Genomic DNA, 22,493 nt, shown 5'->3' with positions numbered 1-22,493 from the left:
CACCCAGGTGCCCCTGGAAGCATCTTTTAAAGACCGTGGGAAAGCCAGCTATTTAAAGGCCACCCAGGGCACGTCACCTTACAAGTCACGGAATGCTTTTGTGGAGTGAATACCTTCTCCACTGCGTTACCTTTTATTTAAATAAACAGTTCCTACATCCCCAGCACCCAGAAGGGTCCCTACACATAGCACATGCTCAATACTTGCTCAATGAGTAAAGCATCTCTTCCTTCTCTAACTCCCCCTTCTGATGATTCATTCGTTGAAGACCTACTATGCCCAGGCATGGCTCACGGATTCTTTCTTTTTACAAGCTCATACCTGCCTAATTGCTGACAGCTTTTCCCTCATGGAGGTTGTGGCTCCCTGGAGACAAGAGCAACAAACTTTTCTTGAGCACCTACTATGTGTTCTAGCTATAGGCCAACACTACCCTGGGGACAGAGAGGAGAACAAGCCCTGGCATCAAGGCATATGTCCTTACCAGCACAGTGGGCTTGTAAATATTTGCCAATCTGGTAGGTTAAAAATAATAGGTAGTTTCTTGTGGTCTAAATTTACAGTTCTCGGGGTGCCTGGGGGACTCAGTCGGCTAAACGTCCAACTCTTGATTTTGGCTCAGGTCACGGTCTCAGGGTCGTGAGGTGGAGCCCCTCGTCGTCAGGTTCTGTGTGGAGTCTGCTTGAGATTCTCTCTCTCTCTCTCTCTCTCTCTCTCTCCCCCTCTGCCCCTCCCCCCGCCCCCACTCCCCCACTCCCACTCTCTCTCTCTCTCTCTTTCTCTCTCAAATGAATAAATAAATCTTTAAAACAAAGTTGACAGTTCTCCTCTTCTAAAGAAGGTTCCTTCCTCAATGTGTAAGATCTCATTAGTGTATCTCTTTCTGGTTCCACTTCTGTCCTTTGCGCACGGGAGATATTCAAAATATCTGAAGACCAGTGGGGCACCAACCGTTCCGAGCAGGGGCTGACCTCAGGCAGCCCAGACTTCGCCCTGCTTTCCTGTTCATTTATTGGTTCTTTTCTTAGTAGAGTTGGTAGGAGTTTCTTACACATCAAGGAAAAATATCTTTTGCCCGTGATATGTGTCTTTGGTTTGGTTTATTGTGGTTTTGGCTATGCAGAAATGTTTTATTTTTAGGTGGTCGAATATTTGTCTTTTGTTTTACGGCTTTTGGGTTTACGGTTATATTTAGAAAAGGCTTCCCCACTCTGATCTCATCATATTCTTTAAAAACCCACTTATGTTTCCCTTTAGTATTTTCAAGTGTTCTTTCTCTGTTTAGATTTCTGATCCATTTGGGATTTGTTCTGGCTTTCGGAGGAGAGGGATCCCATTTCCATTCTCCAGGATGGCTACAAGTCACCCCAATCCCGGTTACTGAGTGATCCATCTGTCCTCCACGGCAATGCAGTACACCTCTCTCATACACTACATTTCCAGTTCTGTTCACATCCCTTTCTGCTCTCTTTTCCGAGCCCTCATCCGTCCCACACCACTTAGATTCCTAGGGCTTCAGAATGTGTTTTAAAATCTGGTCTGGTGGGGCGCCTGGGTGGCTCAGTTGGTTAAGCGACTGCCTTCGGCTCAGGTCATGATCCTGCAGTCCCGGGATCGAGTCCCGCATCGGGCTCCCTGCTCGGCAGGGAGTCTGCATCTCCCTCTCCCGCTCCCCTCTCTTGTGCTCTTTCTCTCTCTCACTCTCTCTCTCAAATAAATAAATAAAATCTTTAAAAAAAAAAAAAATCTGGTCTGGTTACCAGCCCTCCCCATCGCTCCTCTTGTTCAGAATTCTCCTTCCTCTCCCTGCATGCCTATTTTCCTGATGAACTTTAGAATCAGCTCGTCCATTTCTAAACAAATCCCATTGTTACTTTCACGGGCTAAGTAAAGTTAACAGGTTCATCCAGGGGAAACTGACCTATTTACGATATCGAATCTTTCCACCCAAGAAGAGTCTGCCTCCTCATTTAGTGAAGTCTCTTCTGTGTCCCTCCATGGTTGATGTTGCTGGTTTGTTTGTCCTCTCCAAACATTTGAAAGGGGCTTCCTGGGTCTGTTGCCTGGTCTTTACACATTCTCTGACTACCGTGAGCAGGATCCTTCTTTGCTCCGCGTTTTCTAGCCGGATGCCGTTCGCATGCAGGAAAGCTCTTGATGCAGGGGTATTAATTGTGCTCCAGCCCCCAGGCCTTTTGCACTGCGGGACGCCGGCTGACACCAAGGCGCAGCGCATGCTCCCCGGGGGCAGAAGGAAGCGGCGCCCAGCACATGTGCACTTGGCACTGCACTGCCCGGCGGCTGCCCGTGCCAACGCCGCTCTGTCCAAACGGAGCCAGTACGAGGGGCGCCCCAGGCAGTAAGGCAGGGAGGGCCCCCAGCCCTGCGGTCAGAGCAAGAAAGGGCCTGAGCCCGCACACAAAGGCAAGATCCCGCCAGCCGGCGGGCAGGAAGGAGGCTGGCAAAGGTGCCAACCTTCCCGCAAGCCCCAGCCCTGTAATGAGGGCCCACAGGTCACTCCGGCCACAGCTGAACAAACCAGGGTGTAATTAACTTTCCACCCGGCTTTTTACACAGCAGCATTTCACCTTGGCCAGAAAAGGCGGGTCTGCCTTTCCGAAGGGGCTGGGGAAACACTCCTCGGTCCCAGTCCTCAGGAAGTGGGGGGCAGCCGAAGGGGGAGCAGCAAAATTAACCCACAGGGAGCTCATTTTTTTTTGCTGTTGCTATTTGAACAAATCCCTCTCCGTCCCCATCTTTTTTTTTTTTTTTTTTTTTAAGTTGAGCATTCAAAAAAGCCATGTCTGTCTGGAATTTAGCTGGAAATTGTTCACTGTCCCCGGTCTATGTTCTCTGTGTGAGCTGTTCAGACCTCGAATCTTAGCTCAAGCTCTCTAACCTTCAGCAAGATCCCCTCACTCTCTGAGCCTCAGCTGCCCGATGTGTAAAATGGGGATGAATGGTGAAAAATGGGATCTCCCTGCTGGGACCGTTAGGAGGACTAGGTGGGATCATTCCTTCATCCAACAAGCACGTATTAAGCACCACTGTGTGCCAGGCACTGGGCTAGGGCATAACAGGAAACAAAACGTACATGGCTCTTGTCCTCGTGAAGCTCAACAGTAGTGGGAGAGACCGGCGATAAACACATTAAAAACTATCACAGAGGGGCGCCTGGGTGGCTCAGTCAGTTAAGCGTGTGCCTTCAGCTCAGGTCATGATCCCAGAGTCCTGGGATCGAGCCCCACATCGGGTTCCCTGCTCAGTGCAGAGTCTGCTTCTCCTTCTCCCTCTGCCTCTGCCCCTCCCCACCACTCATTCTTTTTTAATCTTTTTTTTTTTTAAAGATTTTATTTATTTATTTGAGAGAGAGAGAATGAGAGAGACAGAGAGCATGAGAGGGAGGAGGGTCAGAGGGAGAAGCAGACTCCCTGCTGAGCAGGGAGCCCGATGCGGGACTCGATCCCGGGACTCCAGGATCATGACCTGAGCGGAAGGCAGTCACTTAACCGACTGAGCCACCCAGGCGCCCAGCACTGTCCACTTTAATATTTTTTTTTAAGATTTTATTTATTTATTTGAGAGAGAGAGAATGAGAGAGAGCACATGAGAGGGGGGAGGGTCAGAGAGAGAGGCAGACTCCCTGCCGAGCAGGGAGCCCGGTGCGGGACTCGATCCCGGGACTCCAGGATCATGACCTGAGCTGAAGGCAGTCGCTTAACCAACTGAGCCACCCAGGCGCCCAGCACTGTCCACTTTAATATTTTTTTTTAAGATTTTATTTATTTATTTGAGAGAGAGAGAATGAGAGAGAGCACATGAGAGGGGGGAGGGGCAGAGGGAGAAGCAGACTCCCCGCTGAGCAGAGAGCCCGATGTGGGACTCGATCCCGGGACTCCAGGATCATGACCTGAGCCGAAGGCAGTCGCTTAACCGACTGAGCCACCCAGGCGCCCCCCACCACTCATTCTTTCTCTCTCTCTCAAATAAATAAACTCTTAAAAAAAAAAAAAACTATTGCAGAATAACCACAGAATCTGACCCGTGTTATGCACTGTGTCGGGGGTGGGCCTGTGGGAACAGCGATCAGGGAGGCTGTGGCCCACATGTGGAGCCCCGGGGGGTGGGGGGGTGGCAGGTGCTTCAAGGATGCCTCTCTGTGCCCAGTGAGGAGCCTGGTCTGCGTCGGAGACCACGGAATGGTGCCTGGAGGAAGAAACCAATGCTTGGCTTCAACCTGGTCCTGAAGACAATTTCTGTTCTACGGAGCAAGCACCTGGACGGGCCCAGAGTTAGAAATCTCAGTCTTTCGGGGCGCCTGGGTGGCTCAGTTGGTTAAGCGACTGCCTTCAGCTCAGGTCATGATCCTGGAGTCCCAGGATCGAGTCCCATATCGGGCTCCTTGCTCGGCAGGGGGTCTGCTTCTCCCTCTGACCCTCCCCCCTCTCATGTGCTCTCTCTCTCTCACTCTCTCTCTCTAATAAATAAATAAAAAATCTTAAAAAAAAAATTATAAAAAAAAAAAAAAAGAAAGAAATCTCAGTCTTTCTAAAGAGACTCCATCTGCCTACCTCTCCCTACCTACGATGAAAACCCAAATCACACCAGTGGTGCACCTTTAGCGAAGAGGCTAGAGATCTCCAAAAGCTGTCGGGTGCTCCGGCCCTGGGGACCTGCCATATTGCATGACTGGCACAGTGCACATCCCTGCTGACAGCCCAGGCCCGACATGAGGGGGAACGTCCCTACGAGAGTAGGATCTAAAGCATTAGAACAGCACAGATCCGGCACCCAAACGTCTTCGGGCACTTAGCCTCATTAATTTGGGCCAAAGTAGCAGTCAGTCTAAATCAGAGAGTCTCCTGAAAAGGTAGTCTTCGTACCAGAAAGCCGTAAAACATTCCACCTGAGTCCAGACTGAAGGTCCACAGCTGACCTGCTTCAGTGAGCACATAAAAAATTGGAATCAGCCCCTGGGTAAATCAAACCTCTCGTACCTGCTTCTATGGTGCCCCAGGAAGTTCCCAGAGATACTTTCTAAAGCAACTGAAGTCCTCTGGGCTTCTAGAAGATGATGAAAAACACCCCCTGCCACCGCTTATAGGGTCCACACGTGCTTGGCCAACACTTCACAGACTGGGTCAACTTAAACTTCAGCTCACTCCCTGTTCTGACATCGTTCCAGTTCGCGGAGCCCGAAGTAAGGGGGACTTTCCATCATCAGTTCAGAGAGCCACCAAATGCTCTGGCCATTGCCTCATCTGGGGCCCACATATGATGCTCCATGAGGCACAGACAAGCCCGTCACAGGCATCAAGTCAGCCTTTGTCCACTCTGTTGTAGAAATCCTCATCTCCTGGTGGACCAGTCTAAATTTAATATTTTTGTAGTATATGGACACAGGACCTGCAACCCAAGCTTCATCTGCTTGAGTGCTGCTGATAATGGAGAAGATCATGTTGCAGCATGGGAATCCATTCAGAAAACGTTCAGTAACAAATGCAAAATGCAAAATTGCATATGCCACCGACGCCAAGCCTGTAAACATGTCACCCTGTGGGCCGGGTCTGGAGGAGAACAAGGAGGAATCAGCTCCTGGGGATGTGAGTATCCACAGAGCAGACGGCTCTGGGCTTATCTCCTTTCGGGTCCTAAGGATGCAACATTTGATGCCTTGTGGGTTTAAGGCTGGTTTCTCCTCAGACACGAATGAGAGACAGTGATAATGAGAAAGACGGAGAGAGAAAGAGGGCTGGCTTCTGAAGTCCACGCTTCAACAGCCTCTTCTGGCCCCAGCCGAACCCCTCCCACGAAGGGACAATGGAGAGGGGGCCTTCTCAAGCTCCAGAATCTCTGCAGGTGAGGGTTCCTCAGGGCAGAGTTCAGGGGCCTTCCTCCCTCTGCACGTCCCCAATGCCATCCTGGCAGGAAGTCCCCCCGCTTCCGTGGGGAGCTTCCCACCACCTCGGAAAATCTCCAAACCTCAGCGACTCTCCCAGATTCTGCTGGAACGAGGCACTGCCCCACCCCCACCCCAACGGCCACAGAAAGACACAGAAAGAGCCAAGAGGTCACCCTCTTAAAGCAGTTTTCTGAAAGAACCACATTCAAGATGGCGCCCCACAAACACACCCCACCTCCCCGGGACACACCTGCTTGGTGACGGGTGTGCAGTCTCCACATTCCGGCAGTGACTGCCCCCAGCAGGGGATGAGTGGGGACGAGTGTTGTTCACACCCGAGGCCTAATTCTGATGCCAGGAGGAGTGGACAGCGGGACTGACAGGTGGTGCTGCCCTTGGGCCCCAAATTCTCAAAAGCAGAGAGGGCCCCCCGCCTTCCCTCCAAAAAAAACTTGTTTCTTTCCTCAGAAACATCTGCTGAGCACCCAGAGCCCGCGCAGCCTCAGCAGAGCGTGGCCCTCTCTGAAATGGTCTTTGTCGGGCTGTTGAGGGTCCACCTTTCCCTCCGGGGTGACAGAGTGGCCGCACTGCCCACCTGTTTCGTCCCTAGTCCAGCAGCTGGATGGCCGATGGTGAGCATCCAGCAGCCCCCTGAGCCTGGCCTGGGAGGACCTGCTATTGCATTTTGGCGCCAGTTCCAAGATTTTAAAGCAGAAGCCAATTTTCACATATCTTGTGCTAAAGCCCAACATATAAAAGACTTTTTAATGTGGTCAGCTCGGACTGGAGTGGGTATCAGAGCCCCTCAGTCAGACAGGCCCCAACGCTCACCCCAATAGTTCCAGAAACATCGCTGGGGACACAGTAGGAAACCACTGCAGATCAGAGAGTATGCAGGCGGCCGAGGTAGAGACCTGCTTTGAATAATATGCACACAATTCCCAGTGGTTTATCCTGTCATTGGGTAATCCTCAGAACCTAAGACCTGGGGGAACATCGCTCCTGACATTTTACTTCCATGTCAGGGAGACTCTCCAGACTGGGTCACACCTTTACTGGGCGGTAATGAATTTCTCAGGGATGCTATTAGGCAAGGTCGCTTCCCATACTCCTTTAAGGAATTTCTGACTCCCTTCCGATGCTCCAGGGCTGGGGGATTCCTGGCTCCCACGTCCCCATGGAGGTCGTTAGTGGGGTCCTGCTAGGAAGCAGGCAGGAGTGTCGGTGGCTGAAGGCCCTGCAGACAGAGTTACCATGATGTCAGCCAGGCTGCAGCTCTGGAGAGAAGAGAAAGCCACTGGGAAAAGAGGCCTGCCCAGGACCGAAGGCACAATTTAGCTACTATTTCCAGCAAAACACCCCGATATTCGGCCTCAAAGCCTCACACTGGTCCTTTGCCACCTGGAAACACCACCATTCTCGAAAGTGTGGAGAGAGACAAGAGAATCTCCTTGGTTCTGAAGAACTGAGTGGTGCTGGGCATGGGGCCTCACTCCAAGAGCCGCAGAGACTCAACGCAGCATCACTTCGCAGGAGTCCTGAGGGGGCCTGGGCTGATGCTAGGCGAGCCCCACGGGTTCTTTTACACTCCAAAAATAAAGAGAATCACTTTTAATTAGAAGATCAATTCATTGATTGTTTTCCAAGTCAGGGACAATATTTCATTCCCGTATCGTTAAGATTCCACCTCAGTTCTGGGCTAAATCAAGAAATAAACAGGCCATCTACTATTTTCTCGAGCAGAATGAGAGCACACAGCCCAGGTCCTGGAGAGATCCTGGCTCGACCACCAAATCCCTAGGTGCCCTTGGTCAATCACCAACCCCTCTCATGCCTCAATATTTCCCCTCAGGCAATGAGGGGCCTGAAAAGCCAACCCCATATGTCCCTCCAATTCTGATCCTAAGCTTGGCCATCACCTCTGCCTGTGGTTGAAATTGCACAAATTCCAAATGACTGGGATTTGGTTTCCTGAGCCCCCCAAAAGTCCAAAACTGGGAAAATCCTCTCAGGTCCACTGTTTCTGGTTAGTTCCTCTCCCCTCAAACCGGCATCTGCAGCCTTGCATCAAAGGCCACCATGGAGAGAGATGTCGGACCACAGATGCTCTGGACTCCCCGCTCGGGGCCTGAAACTGTGTCGGCCCCTTGCCCCTGTAAGCATGGCTGCCACACTCCCAGGCAAGACACAGGCCCCCATTCTCCCACTCCATCCACCCCATAGGACCCAGACACACAAACATACATGACTCATGACGTCTTAAATCACTCCTGTAAAACCGTGGCCTTGGCCCCCTTCTCTGAGGCTGCCAGGACACAGGAAACAGGGCCATAGGCAGGTTTGGCAGAACAGCTCCCAGCCAGCCCTCTCCTGCTCAGAGAAGCAGGAGGCCGAGCACAGAGGTGGAACCAGGTCCCTTTCTGCATGGGCTCTTGTTGGCCTTTGAAATTCCCCCCATCCCATCGAAGCCCAGCCTCCGAGCTCACTCCTTCACGCAGCTTTCCACACTTAAGCTACTTAACTTTGCACTAACGACCTCTTAATTGCCGGGTTTCCAAAAGGCCTTGCAGAGATCCAGGGTGCAGACCCTCCGGGCTTGGGCCCACATTCTAGAGATGGCGGTTTTGGGGGAGGCAGCAACGGGGTGCTTCCCCCAAATCCCTGCCTGCCAGAAAGCTGTTGCTTTTATTTTTAATTTTATTTAAAAGGCGGATACAGGGTACCCAAGACACCACAATAAAATGACATTAACTGTAAAATTACATTATTAATTCTTTAATCTCACTTGAGGCTTCAAGCTGTTGCTATGTCCAATTATCCGTATAACCACCTGTCAGAATCCCGGCGCTATTTAGCATTACCTCCAGGACAGCGGTGGGCCCGGTGGTCCGTCAGGTCTGCCAGACACTCGAAGTCCTGCTGACAGTGATCGCAGGTGTAAATTGACTCATCCTCCATGTCTTCATCGTCCTCATTTCTCTCCTCTTGACTTGTCACGCTGTTCCTGTCTTCCAGCGCACGGCTGGTTTTCCGATCACACTCAGGCTCTCCTTCCAGGCCTCCTGCCAACAGGAAGAATACAATCCATGTCAGCTGACGGGGTCTTGGGAAAGGGTTTTAAAAGAATCGCCCAGCATTTATTAAGATACGTTTAATTACTCTACCTCCCAGGGTCCATTATTCTTGACACCTCTCAGTATATTAATACATGGGGGGGGGGGGGGTTTTGTAGCGTGTGGTGCCATAATTCTCAACTAGGTGCTTTAATTCTTGGTGCAAATCTTCTAGGGGAATTTCCTGTCATCTTCCCCCTGCGCATGGATGCTGGGGGTCGTGACCCATCACGGAGGTGAAAATGCCTTTGCATTTTGTCTCCTGAAAACCCAATTCTCTTACACATTTCTCCAGAGCCTCCATCAGCTGCTCCTGATGCACCTAAACGTTTCGTTTCCTGCCCCCCCCCCAAAGCCTTGCAATTTAACAGCAAGGGAGATCTCTTAGCCAAGTTCACCGTCCACACGGCATGCCTCCCAATGTGGCGATGTTGGCTCAGTTCTTGGCAAAGACGTCCTGATCCTGGAATCAAGGAAGCACGTGTGTTTGTAAGACCACGGATAGTCAAATCACAAGGTAAACTGCATCTGAGCCCTCACTCATGCCCTGGGATCAGCCTAGAAGGTGAGAACCAGTTTTGGAATCATTCAACCAATTTCTGTAAAATAAATCACCTATTCTGTGCTTAGCACTATGCAGACAAGTGGCTAAACTGTACAGAAAAGTGAGTTAAGGATCATGATAATGATGCCTTGCATTTCACATAGTGTTCCACATGCTTTTTCAAAGCCCCAATTACATATGCATAGCCCCATTTCCCAGGCTTACACATTCTAGAGCTAAGAGGGAGCTCACACCATCATGCGGTCCTGCCCCTGCCCACAGAGAGGGGCAGCCTTGTTATTCCCACTTCATAGGTGAGGCACCTGACACCCAGGTAAGGGGACACGATGTCCTCAGCACCCGACAGACGTTTAACTCAACATCCTGACTCCTGTCTACTGCACTTCCCCGCACGGCTGGGGGAAATGGAGCACAGCCTCAATCTGAGAAATTAATAGGACACATCAAGAACTTGTAAATCAAAGTGCAAAAAAAGCACGGTAAATATAACACAGAGAATATATCAGTAATCCCCATAAATGTCAGTGGATTAAACTTCCTCATTGAAGTAGAGAGACTCAAACTGGAAAATCTAAGAGCGTGTTACGTCGTCCACAGTCTGTCCTGGGAAACAATCTACCCATCCAGAAATTAGCACTGATGTGAACTAAGGAGAGAAATCTCTATCACGTGGAAGGGCGCTGATGCAAACCCACACACACAGGTAAGGAGGCGTGTGTGCACAGATGCGTGTCACATACAACCCTGCAGTTACAGCAAAAACCTTCAGCACACAACCTTTAAACCCCCGAGGACCAGCCACCAAAGCAAGAAAGAGAAACGAGGCAAAGAATGCATTCGATTCGAGGTGGAAGCCACAGTCCTATAAATATTTCAATTTAGAAACTGATAATGTTATACGGGCTCTATTTCTCCCACCTGCACAAAACACGCACTTCCAAGCACCCGACATCAAGAACCTACGAACACAAATCAGCTCATCGGAGAGCCAGCTGCCGCCTTCCGTGGCGGGGAACGTGGCATGACACGCCGCTTGCTTGCAACTGCTCGGAGGCAGTAAAAATCAATGCTTCCATTTGTGGCCCATCAAAACATCTCTCTTCTTACCAATTAAGGGATGTACAATTTTTAGGTTCTCTTATTATCAGAACACGCCAACTCCCGGCAATACAGAAATCCCATTAAAAGCCAGGCAGCATATTTATCTCAGGAAATCTGATCGGCTGCTGCCGTGGCGACAAGAAATAGAAAGCAAAGAAATGAGAAATATCATTCGGAGCTTTCAATATTATAAGTCATCACACAGCCACGGTTACGCAGTCAAGCGCCCGTCTCTGAAATTCCTAGTTTACAGTCTCTTTCCTTAAAAAAAAAAATGTTCTGGGTGTGAGGGAGGGAAAGAACCATCGTTCCAGCTTTATCTACTAGACGAACTCTCCAGATAATAAGTTACATTCAGCACCACACTTGTGCTACTTTACTTAACACACAATTTAATAGACATATTTAAATTATCCCCTTGTTACTTTTTTTTTTTTTTGCCATATTTACTTGGCAGCACTTTCCATAATAGCTCATCTAATCCACAACTGGAACCACAAACATTACAATGCATTTGATCTCTTTAAATCTGGTACATCCTGTTGACTCAGGAGTAGATAAATCAGGATGTCAACTCTTGGGTTTTTATAAGGCAAAAACCCATAAAGTCATCCAAGAGTATAAATCTGTTTTAAGGAACTGTCACCTCCCCTGCCACTGTCTACTAATGGGAAGGCAAGGTGGCTGCGCACAAAGGGGCAGGGGAGGGGAGGCGGGCAAAGGTGGGGGACCCCCATCCTCTGAGGTCCCAGGGGGTCACACGGCCAGCCAGCCTGCCCTCGGGAAGCCAGAGAGAAAAAAGACAAGCGGCCCGAGAGAAAAGACCAGCGGCCTGAAGAAGTTGGAGATCAGGACCCCCCTGAAGACCCAGTGTTCAGTATCCTGCATCAGCAAAATCAGAACCTCAAAACAGGAAGCCCTCCATCCGGCTCCAGCTTTACTCCCTGCAATGCGCTTTCATTGCCCGCAGGCTCTGAACCTCACACAAGGGGAAAAGAGTAAATGGTGCTCTTTTTCCATTTGCAGATGAGGAAACAGAGGCTCTAGGGGGTCATCCAAAGCTGACGTTAAGCAGCACGCCCTTCCCCCAGGCCTGGGGCCTCTTGGAACCCTAAGCTCTCCAAGGCCCGGGAGGGGAAAGCCCTGAGGGTGATGTCTCCCCTGGAGCACCCTTGGGGTCTCCTCATTCTCAGGCCCTCCTACAGCAGCTACTCAGGAAGCCTGGGGGATTGAGTGAATGGACCTTCCCCCCTTCCATTGATCCAGCTCTCACTACTCAGGGGTGGCCCTGCCCATCCCAGGTCCTGTCTTCATCCAGCCCTGCGAGTCCTTGCCTGAGTGAGCACAGAGAAGGCAAGAGCTCAGAGGCCACCACCAGCCCTGAGTCCCCATCCCAGGTGCTGCTTCGAGCTTCTGACACTGTGATCTCTGGGCCTGAACACCGGGGGATCCACTGGTCTCTCCAACCATCCTGCCCGCCCGGAGGAAGCAAAGTCAGCGGGCTGAGGAGCTCATTCTTCTCCATGCAGGCCCCTGGAGCTCGGAAGGACTTCCCGAAAACAGGCCCTGGAGCCTTTCCCTCCCTCGGCTCTACCCCAGTCCTCCCAGGGCTGCCTGGGAAGGCTGGAGCTGAGCGGTGGTAAATAGGGACCTCTCCCTAAGGTCACCGAGCCCGTGGACAAAGCTCCCCACCTCCCCAGCCTCACGCTCCCCACTGGACAACTCACAGCCTCGTTGTTCTCCAACGTGCACACCTCTGCGCACGCCGATGTGCACTTGGGCACTCCTTTGGCCAGGAGCTCACCAAGAGCAGCTCGCCTTTCTGGAGCACCTGCTGCCTGCCGGGAACCTTCTGTGAGGACACTGGTGCAAAGCAAGGCACAGTTGTGTCTGAAGCAAAACCACCCTGCTACACGGCCTCGCCACAGTGGAGACTCGATGAAAAACTGTTGAGGGATCTGTAAACCCTTCACAGTCACGTGTAGGATCCTTGTCCCGGCCCCAAAGGTCCAGTAAGGGCTCTGCCGACCTCACTGACTTATCACTTGCCCCACAGCCACACAGACCTTCTTCCAGTCCCTTCCATTGCAAGTTTGTTCCACCAAGGGCTCCACACTCTTGTTCCCCCGGGACTCTTCCCCCAGCTAACGGGCCTCCCTACAGGCCTGAGCGCCAATGTCACGCGGATGCGCAGCACTCCTACCCCATAGTGCCTTTTCCCTTTGCCTCCAGTGCCTCTGGCATAGTGTTCACTCACGCTTTGGTAGATTAACTTTCTTCCTCCCCGCCTCCCTGTGGCACCCTGCATTTTCCAAAGACAGCAGCAGCAACACCTCCCATCCCACACGCTCTTCTGTAGTGAGACCCGCACTCGCCCATCAGGAAGAGGGATCTAATTCCCCTGCACAATTGCCCTCTGGCCCGGCTGGCCGCAGTGACTCCCTTGACATTAGAATGTAACGGAAGCAATGTTCTGGGATTTCTGAGGCTAGGTCGGAAGGATTGCAGCTTCCACGGGATCTCCCTGTCTCTTGGGACACTACCTAGTAGTACCCGGCTGCCATACCATGAGAAGTCCAAGCCACATGGAGACAGTGTAGTTGCTCCAGTGGACGGCACCAGCAGAGCCCCCAGCCGTACCAACCGCCAGCCGTGGGAGTGCGCCATCTTGGACATCCAACCCAGACGAGCCTTCAGATGACAGCAGATTCAACTCACTCGGCAACTACATGAAAAATGCCAAGTGGGACCCCAACCAAGTCCACTCAGCCCACAGAGCTATGTGAAATAATAATCACTGCTTTAGGCCATTGAGTTTTGGGGTGGTTTTTTATAGGGCAATAGACAGCGGGGATGCTCCCCAACGAGACCACAAGCTCCATAAGGGCAGGAGCTCTGTGTGTGCTTAGTACCATCTCCCCAGCCCCTGGTACAGACAGAACACACGGCGGGGGGCTCAGCAATGCTCAACTGAATGAAAAGATTGGTTTCAAAGAAACATGTCTCCGAATATCAGTACAAGCGATGATAAGTATTATTAGGTTGAACCACATGAAGTTGCCATCTTCGTGGGTCAAAGAAGTCAAATATTGGCCACCCCAAGCGGTTGGCACTGGTATATCTCACGCCTCTCGAGCTCTGCCCTTGTTTTCTCTATCCTGGGCTTATGGGCCTTCTCCCGGCTTCTGGCCTCCACTGGGCAGGTACTCAGCCCTGGGGCCCCAGAGGTGGGACTGAAGTTGTGTAATGTAAGATGGGGCCACTCTGTCCCACCAGCTTCTTTCTCAAAGCAGGAGGAAGAGGATACACCTGGACTGGTGGACCCCACGGCACCACCTGCATACATCCCACAGTCCCTGAGCCCAAGATACGGATTTGCCGAACTTTCTACGAGCAAAGAGAGGAGTAACACAACCCTCTTGATTCACCGCTTTTCATTAGAAAGCCGTGCATTGCCCCACCCCAGGCCTAAGCAGCCTCACGGACCCACTGCCCACGAGCAAGGGCTTTCATTCAAGATGATAATCTGAGCAGGCCAGTGGGACCCTACAGAAAGGGTGCGCAGCAAGAGACAGTGAGCGAGAAAAGTGGGCCCCCATCCTCTTGAGGGAAGAGGCAGTAGAAACCGAGTCGGGGATAGAAGGAGGCGGCTCGGCCTACCCCCCTCCCGACCCCCCCACCCTGGGTGGTGCTGACCACAGGAGGAGCAGTTTCTGGCACTGTCCTACACTCGCGTCCCGTGTCCTCATCACAGCCACCCTATGCAAAAGGTAGGGTCGGCATCCCCACTCTGCAGATGGGGAGGCCAAGACTCAGGACCTCACACAAGTCACACACGCTGGGAAGGGCAGAGGTTGGCCTCCTGACGACAGATCTCGGCTCCTAACCACTGCCTGGGAGGGCCAAAAAGGGGACGTCTGTGAAAGGGCCGAGCAAGGGACAGTTGGCTGAGCCTGGTGCCAGGAGAAAGGGAAAGGAGATCAGCCCCAGAGGGGCGGGGGCAGGCTGCCCGCAGGCCACCAGGTCTGGGAACTGAACATTTCCTACCTTCTCAGCGAGGCTTCTGGAGCTCATGAGTCAGGGCTGGTGGGGCCTCACCACTCCCAAGGGCCGGAGGAGGGAGGCTCAGTCTGCGAACCCCGGTGAGGGTCTCCTCCCTCTGGCCCCAGCCCCCAGCCAGTGCGAGAGCCAGCAGGGACCTCAGTGAGAAGGCTGCCCCTTCTCTTCCTGGGAGGGACCATGGGGGTCCCTCCCCTTACCAGCAGGGAGCCCCGGGCACCCTGAGAACCAACCAGGGACCACCAGGGGTCCCACCTCTGGGGCCCCAGGGCTGAGTACCTGCCCAGTGGAGGCCAGAAGCCGGGAGAAGGCGCATAAGCCCAGGATAGAGAAAACAAGGGCAGAACTCGAGAGGCGTGAGATATACCAGTGCCAATAATCACACACGGTCATTCATTCTTTCCTTCATTCATCCCGCAAACATGTGCGGAGTACCTGCTGAGTGCCAGGCCTAACACGCACACCTTTGCTACCACATACAGGGTAGGGTGCTCCCCGACCTTATTCATTTCGGGTGCCTCAAAGCCCACACACAAAGCCTGGCCCAGAAGGGCGCTCAACAAATACGGGCTTGGTGAATGAGCGAATATATGAATCCATGAATGCCGAAAGGGAGGTACAGGTGGGAAGGGCCGGCGGCCTGGGCCCGCGTCAGTCAGGGGCCCAGCTCCCAGTCTTCGCTGCAGTACCCCCACCACGCCCCATGGGTGACCCTGAGCAAGTCCCTTCCCTGCCTGACACTGACTTCGTATCGTCAGTAGAGAGCCTGCTGGTGAGAGACACGACAGGCGGAGGTGAGGCTCACCCGAACGGATGGCCGTGGATGCAAGGACTCCGTGTGAGGCCGGGAGCCCTGTGGGGTCTAGAGGAGCCCAGAGGAGGCTGGGGCGGGGCAGGCGGGAAGAGGCAAAGGTGCAGGGCAAGGGTGCAGGGCAGCGGGGAGCAGAGAGCAACGCAGAAGCCGGGAACGGTGCCCGGGGATGGTGGGGAGGCTCCTGGAGGACCAGAGAGCCCCCCTCGCTGCCCCCCGCCACTTCTCATCTCCTCTCCCAAGCAGACTCCAATGGGTGGCGGCACCCCCCCCCCCCAGCACAAATCAGAACCGCTGGACAGTGAATTCGAGGTGCGTCCGGGGCTCGGCCGGGGAGCCCCGCTGTACAGGAAGTGCAGGGCAAGGCCGTGCAGGGGTCCAGCGGGGCTGACGGGGCCAAGCTGCTGCAGGAAAGGCTCTCATCGAGCGAGCACACACACCAGCGGCAGGCAGCCGGAGTCACGCTGCAGGGACTGTCAGGACGACGGACAAAGAACGGAAAAGAATCACAGACTGCAGAGCCAACCCGTCCGGGTTCAAATCCACATGCCACCACCTCACGGCTGGGGGACCTTGGACAAGTCCCTTACCCCCTCGGAGAACAATCTGAACAAGTTCAATCATTGTAATGAGGTAATATTATACAGAGCCTGATCCCTGGCCCGCAATAAAACTTGAGAAAAGCGTAGCCACGATCACGGTCTTATTGGTGCTGTTATCACTCCGACCAGTACCTGCGGCATCATGACTTACACAGGAGCTGGGGACACAAGGAGAGGTCTAGAGGAGCCTCATCGGCTCCTAAGGATGGAGAATGCCAGGGCACAGGGCCACCCGAAGGCACAAAAATGTCCATACAGACAAGAGAATCCCCTGGAGCAGGAGAGGACAGTCCTGGGCTCAAGCCCAGGCTCCCCCCTTCCGCGTCCTATGACCTTGAGCAAGTGACAAGCCCACCTCCCCCCCCCCCACCGGAAACAGCGTGACCTCTGCCGGGGGTCTGTCCCAGCCAACCCCCGGGGCCGACAGTGTAGACATGTTCCCTTTACAATCCGCAAGCCCGTTTTCCTGCGCGCTCCCCTGTATGTAGTTGGGCGGCTCCCCATAGAATTCCTAGTCTAGGAAGGCGTCTACCATTTCCAAAGCGTTTGTCCTAGAGTAACATTTTTCTTTAATAGAGAATGCATACTCCATCCTAACAGCCTGCCTATTTCCTAAAAAGAAAAAAAAAGAGGGGGGGGTAGGTTTCTAGCAGCGTGTTCCCCAGGGCCAGAGTGGGAGAAAGCACTTCCAGAACCTGGGCACTGGGTCGAACCCCTGGCTTAACCTGAGCTCACTGTCTGGGCTCTGCCTGTAGAGAAGCACTTTCTCATGCACTCCTGGGCTGGTGGGATGGAGGCCGGGAGGGGCTGGGCCAGGGCTGGGCCAGGAGCCTGCCAACCCCAATTAGACACTCTGCTTGTGCATCCATGGCTGGCCCCAAATTCCACGAGGCAGCCACTATTTATCTTCAGATTTAAAATATCTGCAGTGCGGGCAGCAGGGTAACATTTAACACTCAGCCTAAAGGGTCCCCTTGGCAGCAGAGCTGTAGGCAAATATTTTAACACATAATTTGCTGTCCAAGTTCTGCTTCTTAAATAAGGAAGCAACTTCCGGGTGGCTGTCTGGGGGGGTGGAGCCGGGGGGCGGGGGGGGGCGGGGGGAGGTTTCTGTTGGTCCCCTGTCAGTGCTGACAGCTCCGTGAATGGAATTTCAAAGCCACGGTCAGTCAGACGATGAATCTCACTTGGTTGCACCACACAAGCCTTGCTGGGATGCCCCACCTTGGCTGACGATGCAGGACCTGGTACCGGGCCTCCCTCTCCACAGGCCCATGGCTGACCACAGAAAGGACTAGAATCTTCCAGAGGGTATCTCTTTAGTTGCCAGGAATTCTAGAACCTGAGCCCAAAATGATTAGCAGCGTAGAGGATGGTAATCACTTCCCTCAGACCAGAACTTTTAATTCATTTGCATCCCTTACCCAGTGATCCGTGGCCCCACGACGGAGATGGTACCAATACACCCATTTTACAGAAGGCAAAACTGAGGTTCAAATGGGTGAACGAGGCTCCCTTCCCCCATCACTCAGCCCACGAATGGACCAAAGCTCACAACGCCAGTGCCCTCTACTGTTATACAAATGAGTAGATCAGATGGGGGAGGCTGGGGCAGACAGACACCCACCCAAGGGGGCGGCCCCTGCTCAAATGCTCTATGTACACGGTCACCATATGGAAAAGTGATGCCCGGTGCAGATACATCAGCTGACTTTTGCTGTTGTTTTTTCAAAGAAAGAAATCCATAATTTTATGTGACATCCCTGGATTTTTAAATGTTGACTTCAAGTTTCAGGAAGCAAGATGTGGACAAAACAATAGGCCTTGGAGGGCTGGATGCAGCCTAGGGGGGTCCTTGCCATGAAGCATGCCCAGCAGGAGCCACAGGTGCCCTAAGCCCAGGGTGCCCTGCTCCCTCCCCACCAGACAGGAAGCTTGTTAGCTGGGCGGGAATGGAAGCGTCCCTTCTTTGGAGACTTAGAATCTGCGTTCAAGTCCACAACCATGTGACCTGGGTGGCTTACACTTCTGGGCCTCGCTCTCCTCACCTAAAAAATGAGGATGGTATCACCTCCTCCTGCTCAGGTCACCCCAGGTCTCTGCCACCTGGGGCCCTGGTGGGCAACAAGCTCCCAAGAGCTGGAACACAAACGCCACACACATCAAGTCAGTCAACAAACATTTACTGAGCACCTACTGCGTCTTGGCCCTTATTCTCGGTGCTGTATGTGCATCAAAGACCAAAAGCACAGCTGTTGAACCGGGTGAGCCTGACATTCCATCAACAGCACCTTGCCCTTTGGGGTCCATACCTGCAGGACGAATGCATGACGACCCTCCCAGTGGGTGTTCAAGTGCTGAGCCCAACCCGAAAGGCAGAGAGAGGTGGCGGCTGCCCCCCAGACCCAGCTCCCAGCTTCAAAGGGCAAGGGAAGGAGCAGAAAGAAAAGGTGGTAGGTGAGGAGGGAACGAGAGAGGGACGAAGCAGGAAGGGGGGAAAAAAGCAATCACAGGCACCCCCACCAAAAGGGGGGGGAATTATATTTTTCCAGCAAGTCGTTAACAGTGTCGCTCCTCTGAGCCTCACCATCTTAATAAAACTGATCGCGCCGCATGCAATAATGAAGAGTGGTTGGACAAAGCCACCCTGGAACCACGAAAATTGTGCGCCGTGACCTCCTGAGGCTGTGACCACTCTGCCCTCTCCTTGCTGTCATGTTTGGTCTCCGACGGCTGCTGGGAAGGAGGAGATGGAGGAGCGGGGCCGGAGGTAGGCAGGGGAGGGAGGGCGGCAGGGCAGCGTGGGGAGCTCGATAAATCCAGCTAATTTGTGGCCAGCACCGTGGCCTGGCGCTCCTAATTGCTCCCGGTCCTGGAGCAAGACTCAAGGCAAGGACGCTGGGGCACAAATCACCCCCTGGCGGCCAGGACAGAAAGAGGAGCCCCTTGTGGGGAAGAGAAGGGGGCAGGGAGGGGCTGTGTACCCCAAAGACTGCGCCAGTGGCCAGGCTGAGCGAGTGGCTCAGGGTCAAAGGCAAACACAGGCGGTGCAGACGGAGCCCGAAACCCTGGGGCCACAGCGAGGTCGCTGGGGGATCCCAGCACGTCGCAGCCTCCCTGGACCTCAGCCGCCCCCATCAAATGAAGGCATGGACCGTGGAGCAGCAATTTTTAAAACAGTGCACCTTAGTGACTCATCCCTGATGCGGGGGGCCGGCCCGAGGGCAGAACTCTGATGCATCAAAGGAAGCCCACTCTGTCGGCTTTAGACTCTGGGACCCCACGGGGCGGTGCTTTCTAGGAGTTCCACTGCAAAAGCAGAACATGTGCAAAAGTTCCCCCAGCCAACTCCCCCCACACCGCCCTCATCCCAGCTCAGTGAACCTTCACCCCTCCAGGGCCGGCCACCCTGAGCTCGGAACAGTCCCTGCTCTGGTCACAACAGCCAGGGCCCTTTCTTTGCAGGACATCTGACCGTCTCCTGTGTCGATGAACAGACCCCAGGCGGGCAGGGTCAACAAGAGTTGATCTTGTTGGCCCCCTCATCTTGCTCCCTTTCCCCCTACCCAGCACCCAGCATAGGACCGGGCACATAGCAGGTGCTCAATAAATATTTGTGGAGTGAACCCGTGAACAAAACCACCTGGAAGGGCTCTGTGGATCCAGCCACAGGTCTAGGCATCTCTGGGGAGGGTTGCAAACGGGCACAAATCCAGGCACAGGCCCCTGGCCCTGCCCGCCACCCCAAGATTCGGAGACGGCAAGGATTCCCTGCACAAATTCTGGGGCCCAGGCTCCCGGACTGCTGTTGTAATCCCGAGGCTGCCGCCCGCCCCTCCCCGGTGACCCTCCAACCCGTCTCCCATCCAGGCCCGGGAGGCCCGGAGCCACAGTGGAAATGCTGTGTAAAGCCTTTAAAAATTAACAACTTTCTGGGCATGGAGACAGCCTGGTGTGCAGCGGCGTCCCAGGGAATACTGAAGTAGCGCCTGGAGAACGGGGAGCGTGTCTGATCGAGTGGTTCTCACCATGTTGTTGCTACTGAGGGAGAAGCCAAATGGTGGCACGCTCAGCTTGCAAGCAGCCGGTCCCCACTGAACCCCCGCGGCCAGGCCCCCCACTCCTCCAAGGGCCCATGCGAGCAGCGGGCGTCACCAGGAAACCACGGGGGTCCCTCCCCGCTTAACCTCATCCACTCACTAAGCCCTGCCAGCTCTCCACGGATTTCCTGCCGGCCCACAAAAGGGTGTCAAGTCCCACAAACAGGCTGTAAGACATTCCAGAAGTTTCCAAAAAACCTAGATGCTAAGACAGCTGAGAGAACAAAGCCAACGGCCCACACAACACGTTTGAGGGGACACCCCTCGGGCAGGGCGCCCCCCACCCTTCCCAGGAGATGGATTTAAATGGGCAGCGCGCTGGGCCCACACCCGCCAAGGAGAGCAGAGCCTGCTTTCGGAGAAACATTCCCACACAATGAGGAACGGAGAGACCTGGAGAGAATTAACCACAGATCAAAGGTCAAGTGGGCAGCGCAAAGGAAACTTCCAGACCCACCCCAGGGGCCTGGCTGCCTCCTCCGCAATGGCCAATATCCGAGTGATCTATATGCACGCACACACCCTCACCCCATCACCACCGCCCGCTCATCCTCCAACCATCACTTAACTCAGATTTCAAACTGCTTGCGATGTTCTTTAGTCAACATGAAGCAGAAACCTTTTATTAAATGCTGCTAATTTTTTATTGATCACACTGTGAATCATTTCATTTTCCATTACCGCAAATGTCTCCTATCAGGGCTCCACGATTACGCTTCTTTATTCCATCTCAAGCAACTTGTCACTTTTAATCAGTTTTCAGTTTCAGTATCGCTCAAAAATTAGAAAGCGGGCTCTCTGTATCATTACTGCTTTTGTTTAAAAAAAAAAGTTTCCATACAGGAAAGGTTATTATACTTGGAATAAATATACATGAATCAAATTCAAATGAAATTCCTCCCTGACTCTAACCAATTTTAGCATTAGCTTTTATAATTTTTTTAGGTTTATTTTCACGGGAAGACTGTTCATAATTATTGCTCGTGCTCTCCCAAAACACTTATGTTACTAAAGTGTGAAATGTCTTCTAACACAAAGACAGATCTCTGGGAAGTAATTACAGAAATGCATTCAGGGGCAATAATTCTATATTAGCTGTCAGCAGCAGACATCCTCTGAAAGGCACTTGTTATGAAGGAATTATTTGTGTTACCATTGAAGGCATGGCAGGCAGGCCCAAACTGCAAGACTGCGTCCGACCAGAAACACGGGCTTCCTCATCAAGGGTCAAATTAAGTTTAAATCATTACCTGGAAGCCAGGCAAACGCGTACCTGACTGTCTATTGTGGAGACGTTTTTGAGACGCACTCAAGCACAACGTGGTCTTCCCGTTCCCAGCGTGGTGCAATTACCCTGAGTCTCAAAAGGATTCTGCCAGGAGCTTGTCACAATAGGGAGAGAGGAGGTGGCAGGGTGTCTATTAAATGCTAACTCATGTCACCAAACAGAATTTTCAATAATTATAAATTGCCGAGATGCCTCGCAGCTGACCCCCTCGCGTTAAGAAGATCCCAGAATATTATCGGGAAAGCGCAAGAATTTGCATCAAAGGCAGGAAAGGACTCTCTGTGGGGAGCCCAAGGGGATGCAGTCGAGGGGACAGGGACCGGTGGACTATCTCCTTGCCCCGTGGGGGGTACAGGTGGGGTCTGGGGAGCCAGATCGGCACCATTAGGGGCAGAGAAACAAGCCTACGATGAGGACAGGTGGAAGCTACATTGGCGGAACTGAGGAGATGGCCTGCATTGTTCTCTGACTTTTGTCCCTAAATCTATGCGTGACCTCGGGCCAGTCCAGTCCTCTCCCATCTCTGAGCCTGAGCTTCCCCAACTGTAAGAACATCCTGCATCGACCCTGTTTCAAGGATATTAGATGAACAACTAGGAACAAAGAAGGTGCACTTAGCCCCTCCTGCTCCTGGCCTAGTCCTCCCACCTGTAAAATGGCAGGATTGATTCTAGGAGCCATTCAAGGAGCCGCCTGGCCCCTGAGAGCCGGAGAAAGCTTCAGGAGAAGAGCAGAGTATCTTCCCAGGTCCAACGGGTCCCACAGACACCTCCGGGGATCTACCCCTAGGAGCCTCAGTTTCCCACACAGATCACTGCCCGGGGTGGGACTCATAAATCAAAGAGGAGATAGAGACCGAGGGCTCTTTCATCTGCTCACTCACTGTTGTTTCCAGAGACTGGCACTTTCTAAGACAACTCAGGGCAAAAGGCACGACAGCCACTTCCTCTAA

The 22,493-nt window shown here is 53.0% G+C and overlaps 1 protein-coding gene across 2 annotated transcripts in view; it reads right to left on the bottom strand.

Annotated features, from left to right (window-relative positions):
• ZNF423 (zinc finger protein 423) overlaps positions 1-22,493 on the bottom strand; it is a 338,493-nt gene that overhangs the window by 218,590 nt on the left and 97,410 nt on the right. For both annotated transcript variants that reach the window (XM_054511334.2, XM_054511335.2), the window contains exon 3: positions 8,764-8,964. In XM_054511334.2, coding sequence (XP_054367309.1) covers positions 8,764-8,964 — 201 coding nt within the window. The remainder of the gene's footprint in view (positions 1-8,763; positions 8,965-22,493) is intronic.

The sequence above is a fragment of the Mirounga angustirostris genome, unplaced genomic scaffold, assembly GCF_029215605.1.
Source record: "Mirounga angustirostris isolate CCGP_5_RB_7025 unplaced genomic scaffold, mMirAng1.0.hap1 SCAF_16, whole genome shotgun sequence".
In the NCBI taxonomy this organism is placed as follows: domain Eukaryota; kingdom Metazoa; phylum Chordata; class Mammalia; order Carnivora; family Phocidae; genus Mirounga; species Mirounga angustirostris.
This window is presented reverse-complemented; position numbering and strand designations above follow the sequence as displayed.